This window comes from Anabrus simplex, chromosome 1 (assembly GCF_040414725.1).
Source record: "Anabrus simplex isolate iqAnaSimp1 chromosome 1, ASM4041472v1, whole genome shotgun sequence".
Classification (NCBI taxonomy): domain Eukaryota; kingdom Metazoa; phylum Arthropoda; class Insecta; order Orthoptera; family Tettigoniidae; genus Anabrus; species Anabrus simplex.
The window spans coordinates 673,670,701-673,677,040 of record NC_090265.1 but is presented as its reverse complement, the minus strand read 5'-3'; the positions used below and the strand labels follow the sequence as shown (position 1 = coordinate 673,677,040).

The following is a 6,340-nucleotide window of genomic DNA, read 5'->3' as shown; positions in this document are numbered from 1 at the left end:
GCACTATAGGCGGATCGGTCTCGAGAGAGAGCGTTGCCCATCACTATTTTTTACCTGTACTCCGTATTGGTCCAGCAATAAAGCATTTTGTATTGGATGGGTAGGGGTATGTACTTTTGTCCATGTCTGTATACGTTTAAATGCAAGTCAAAATAACAGACCTCAAAAAACACCTGCACCCAAGTTTCATGCTAAGTTGCATTTCTACAAGGTCCTAGCAGGAAAATACACACACTGTTACATTGGAAACTGCTCTTTTATAAAGGACATCTGAAGCAGACATTAGGCAATGACCTGCAATAACATCAATTATCTATTACAAAGAGTTTCACCAGAAGGCAAGTAGACATGTTCCTTATAACCAGAACATTCAGAGAAATTTCTTAAGGTTAAGGAGCATTTAAAGAAAGTTCTTTCTTAGTAATATGAATAAGTAAAAAGTTAATTTTAACTTTTTTATATTAATGAATATATACAATGAAGCATTCAACTATACATCAGTTTTCTTGGAATAATGGAAAGTATACTACAGAATTTTACAATTATAAGTCCTTGCATCAAAAGCCACTTTGAACAAGTTCAGCATTTGCACAACTGTCTTGGAAAGAGAGATTACTTTGGAGTTTGTGCCTTTTCTCCCTTGGCACTTTGTTTTGGAACTTGGGTGACAGCAGGGGCTCGTACCTGGGTGATCGGGACAACACGCTCCCCTTCAGGTTGAGGCAAAGCCTAAACAAAAAAGTAATAAGCAATTAGTTTGTGATGAGAAACACGATTAAAACACTGATAACTGAATTAAAATATGCATACCTTACGAGGTGCTTCAATAGTGAGGATTCCATCTGAAGTGAGTTTGGATGTAACTGCATTAGGGTCAACATCCTCGGGCAATGTATACCGTCTCTGGAATTCGCGAGAGATGAATCCGTGCTCGTCTGGTCTCTCTTCGTGCTTTCCTTCAACCAGGACAGAATTTCCTACAGTCTTGACAACAATTTCCTCGGGTTTGAACTGCTGCACATCAATATTTGCCTGAAAGAAAGGAAGAAATAGGCTAAGCAATTTGTCGAAATTTAACCAGATCATTATACGTGTTTAAATAAGCAATACCACCTTACCCGGAATCCATCCTTATCGTACTGAATGTTTGACACGCCACTGTCACGGGGACCCATTCGACGCCACGGTCTCAAGTACATGGGGTTAAGTTGTGGAAACTGCACATCGTCGAAGAGGCCCAGTCCAAAGTTTTGATCGAAGAGCGATCTTGGGCGGAAAACGTCCCAGCCGCCAAAGAAGTCATTCATGATGTATGGAGCAAGAGACATCTGGAACAGTTAAGAACTTTCCAATAACAATTTAGACTAATTGTGGTTACCGTTGGCCTGATGCAGCATCTGCTGTTAGAGGAAAGTGAAAGTAATCGAAATATAATTTCAACGTATTAGGTCGCATATTACGTACATAGTACGTGTTGAGGAAATGTAAGTAACGATAAAGTCAACCAGACACCAGCGGGATCCGAACCCATAGTTCAATTGGTAAGTAACCAATGCGAAATCGGGAGGTTGTGGGTTCGGATCCCACTGGTGTCCGGTTGGCCATTTCTGTTTTGTAGCTACATTTCTTCAACACGTACTACGTATGTAATACACGATCTAGTAGGTTGAAAGTCTATTTCGATTACAATGAGGTCGTGAACATTGAATATTCATCGAAAATGAAAGTTTCAAAATCCCTGACCTGGCTAGGAATTGACCCCAGGGCCTTTTGAATGAAGATCATTCAGGAAAGGAGACAGACTAGAAAGTGATCAATAGAGATTGGATTGAAGTGGATGTTCCTTCAGACCTGTATACATTTCAGTTACCAATACACGAGTTTGAGACAAATGTGCAAATGTCTTATGTCAAAACATCTCCCAAGTACTAATTAGAAAAGGAAGGTTGATTTAAATTGTGCCGATTGTTTTATTTATGAGCTGGCAACTTTTTTCTGCTTATTTGTATTGGGTAAAGTTCTTACTACATGCCACAATATGAATTGAGAAATGTTATGAAATAAAAATGCAGTTTAACATTCTGAATGAGCCACACCTTAACATTTATGTGCTGAAGACACTTTCAAAGGGCAGACTTGAGTAGCCAGGTCTAAACACCAGATCCTGCAGGATCCCTGCACTAGAGCAGTGGGGCCTACTGGCCAAGGAGAGCACTAACGGGTAGCGATATACCGCTTGTTGGAGGAGCGGGAGCACACCTAGTCGATTGTGATAAAAGGAAATTGGCATCCCACGGGCGTAGTGAACGTGATTAACCCCCCCCCCCCCCTCTCTCAAATAAAATGTAAACCGTATGAGCAAGTACAATAGCAAGTAGTTTATCAACAAGTCCGGCCCCGCGGTGTAGGGGGCAACGCGTCCGGTTTCGATTCTCGGCCGGGTCAGGAGTTTTTATTGTAATGATTAATCTCCCTGGCATTTGTATCTTTCCTTCCTCACACACAACATTCCAAACAACCGGCATTCCAATTTCACGCAGGTTCATACAATATGGTGCCAGTAGGGGCAAAAGATCCACATCGGTTGACGCTCCGACCAAATAGCATTTAAAAAAGGTCTAGTAAACACGCATTATTGTCAAATTGTATAAACATGGAGATTATCTCAAGACTTCAAAATAATGTTTAGGTTTTACTTGACCTCCTCCGCGGTTTAACAGCTGAACTGCTGTATGACCCACTACACACCTCTTAGTTGTTCGTACTTAAAATTCGTACATACATTTTAGTAACTGCAGAACTAAACTCTGTAAGCGATATCTAAGTCTCACAATAATTTAATCGATTACAAGACAAAAATATACAACATTAAACTAAAAACTACTCAAAGCTTCAAAAATATAAAACCACACAACTGATAAACCTGTTATTACCTTCGCGCTAAGAACCGACCTAATTCTTGTCGAATAATTTGTGATAAAAAGCGAGATGTTCAGAAAAATTCGTGCATAATACAATCTCAAACGCACTACACATCAAATAAGCATTTTTCTGATATTTTGGTATCGATTTTCATTGTTTGGATTATTTTTAAATAATTTGGCGCAGGTAATTTGTGACGAAACTGTTGCGGTGTCGCGAGACGGCAAGAGCAAATTATATTTACAGCTGTATACAATTATAAGAAATGCTACTCCTTACAACCAAGTGACAATTATTCCTCTACGCTGAACTGTAAAAGAACGATGTGGACTGATCCTACACAATCGCCCTGACCAGTCCTATGCAGAGTGACATTAGGCTAGATAAAAGAATTCTGCACCCTGTTTCCACGGGTCACGAATGGAATGAAGCCACCACCTAGCGGCGAGGATAGGAATTGTGCCGGCTGCCGAAGCCTGTCGGCACTCTTCTGCGGCAGTAATGAATTAATTACAGATGTAATGATATTGAAGAGTGTTGCTGGAATGAAATATAACAGGGAAAACAGGAGTACCCGGAGAAAAACCTGTCCCCGCCACCGCTTTGTCCAGCACAAATCTCGCATGGAATGACCGGGATTTTAACAACGGAACCCAGCGATGAGAAGACGGTGCGCTGATGCCTGAGCCACGGAGGCTGTGACATTAGGATAGATATAAAGTATATTATGCGGACCTTTTAGTGATACATGGCCACCCTAGATTCGTATTGGCAACCTTTGAAACAAATTGTGAATCGCTTATGCATCGCTGTGCGGCATGTAGCTTTTTTTTCCGCACTAGTACTGTTTACACAGCAAAGCCAAACTACAGAATTCATGCTAGGAACAATATTCGCATCGAGAAACGTTATATAATGTGTGTGACACAGTTTTGTCAGAACTGTATCACATTTTTGTAACATTTCTCGATTCGAATCTTGTTCCTAGCATGACTTCTCACAATTACCTATTTCACAATCGTCACTGCTATCTGCAGTACTATTAATTACAATCTCGCCTATAGCCATTTCCATGACACCGTCGTGTCTCCAGTATTCCTCTTCCAGCTCTTTCAAATTTCTGCAATAACCCTCCCAATCTGCGGCACATACTGAATGCAATGCCTCGATGGTCACTCATAAGTTAGCTGCCGAGATGTCTTCCTTAAGATTTTCCTCTCCCATGTTCAGTCCTAACCTATATTTTGGCTTCGTTGTGTAAACAACAGTACGTAAACTGTTGCAATTATACCGTTATATTGTCTCACGGCGACGCATAATCGATTCACAGTTTGTGTCAAAGGTTGCCAATACGAATCTCTAAGACAACACGAGATGTACCGATTCAACAGTATGCAACCGAGTTTCACAAAAAGTTTCGCGGATAATATTCATCCCAATAAGATTTCCTACTACTATATTGAAGACTATCGCACTATCAGCTATCGAAGGCTGTGTAGGTAACAAGTCTAAGTACCGTTAGTTCTTATTACTTTTTACTTATTAAACACGTCACTTGTGCTGGAGATAACACTGTATTTGAAATTCCCAATAGACATGAACACGCTGAACAAATTTAGAGTCACATGAAGATGCCCGTGAAAGTGAACTCAATACCCAGTGCTTTTTTTTTTTTGTTGCGGTATGCGACGGTTTGTAGTAACGGCATATTTTTCTCAGAAGAAAAAAAATGAATTGCATATCATTCGGAATATTGTCATTGCATTTCCTAAGCAGTGTATGCTTATAGCTCAAAATGAAGCTCGTTTGTCCGCTTTTGTTACGTTTCTACATACGTGTGTGATGTCTAATACCCCGCTGCACGTCGTTCTAAAACTATCCCTGTTCTATTAACCGTTTCGTGTCGTGGGTTATGAGTTATTGAAAAAAGAAAGGGGCAATCTTAGCCCTCTTTCTTATCCGCCCACTTTTTTGCTACTGAAATAAAATAGGGTAGAGGGGGGTTTTCTCACCCTTCAGCAAACAATTTCTTCCTGTAAAGGAGAATCTAACGATATCCGTATCGCAACAAGAGCGGATAATGCCAACGTAAGCAGCTAATCCTCACAGTTAAAAATCTGGGGTTTAGATTTAAGTGCTTTCACTGTTTTTAACCTATTTGAAAAGCATAAGACACTTGTTTTGTGCTACCGAGGCGAGCGAGTTCATAATTATTTAGTACGAGCAAGGGGTACACAATGTTCGCAAGTTAAGAAAAATGAAATGAACAACATATTTTTACCGGTGCGCAATAAGAGTAAAGACGACGATTCCTTTTAAGTATCTCCTGAACCTGTGAACAGTGAATCAAGAGAATGATGAATAACTTGCAAGCACCGATGGATTTACTGCAATCCTGACAATGATGGCCCGATTATTGGACATTACCTCCGAAAAATTATTTCTTTCACAGAATTGAGCAACTGTATACGAAAATTAAAATGCTGGGTTGTAAAGTGTGCCAAGATTTTACAAGTTTAAGACCAGAAAAAACAGAATGGAGTGAAAGTTTCTTCGGAGTGGATCAGCAGTAAAATGCGTAAATCTCAAGATACAAACACAGAGTGTGAAATTGAGTTTATGAAGTCCGAGCGAGTGTCACCACCCTTAAAAAGTAGTGAATATATCCATCAAAATTATTCTAAGAAAAGTTCGAGAAATATCGGCCCATTTAAGTACGACGTAGGTACACGAAGCATCCTTTACGATGAATGGTTTAAATTAAAAGAAACAAAATCACAAATAATAGGTACAGCCATATGTAATATACAATCCGCGAAATTGTAATAAGATTTAACTACTCACCTTGGTTCGATAGAAAAGTGAAGTCCCGTAACAGCAAGCGAATTCTTCAAAGTTAACTCGTACCGAGCAATCTCAAACAACAATATTATCTTACTACTGTCACACTTATATACGCACAATGATCTATTATCTGGAATATACTAGACAGGGGAACAACGAATTTGGGTTCTCCTGGGAAAGAATCTCTCAGAACTTTCTACACCGCTTCATCCGCGCAGCTGTTTGCAGCCATCGACGGTCAGTGACATCACACGTACTCAAAGCCGATTCGCTGAAATGCATTCGAGCCCCCACGTCAGCTAGGGAATAGGGGAGCGGGAAGCGAAGAATGGAGATTCTTGGCGGGAGGGAAGAAAGATTTGACAGAAACTCAATTGAGAGAAATGTTAATATGTAGCACGCCCCAATTTACGTTCTATTTTTAAAAGTTTTATTTTAACCTTAGACTATGAGATCATACAGCGAGCCCGAAAGTTTCATTAATATGGTGGGGTAAGTTATTTACGCCATTTGAAGATGAATATGAATGTCTATGTCAGTTCATTCAGGAACAATTTTCGATTTTGGTACTGAA

General features: G+C 40.0%; 1 protein-coding gene across 1 annotated transcript; it reads right to left on the bottom strand.

Annotated features, from left to right (window-relative positions):
• Positions 1–337: 337 nt before the first annotated feature.
• Positions 338–5,952, bottom strand: LOC136871912 (alpha-crystallin B chain-like). The gene is made up of 4 exons (XM_067145635.2): positions 5,767–5,952; positions 1,119–1,328; positions 811–1,032; positions 338–729 (listed from the first exon to the last, which is right to left on the bottom strand). The coding sequence occupies exons 2-4, from the start codon at positions 1,326–1,328 to the stop codon at positions 613–615; spliced, it is 549 nt and encodes a 182-aa protein (XP_067001736.2). The 5' UTR covers positions 5,767–5,952; the 3' UTR covers positions 338–612.
• Between the last annotated feature and the right edge of the window lie 388 nt (positions 5,953–6,340).

Coding starts and splice junctions, on each gene's coding strand:
- LOC136871912 (XM_067145635.2), bottom strand. CDS start 1,328: ATGTCTCTTGCTCCATACATCATGAATGACTTCTTTGGCGGCTGGGAC. Junction 1,033..1,118: donor ACGATAAGGATGGATTCCGG/GTAAGGTGGTAT, acceptor CCTTTCTTTCAG/GCAAATATTGATGTGCAGCA. Junction 730..810: donor CTATTGAAGCACCTCGTAAG/GTATGCATATTT, acceptor TTTTTTGTTTAG/GCTTTGCCTCAACCTGAAGG.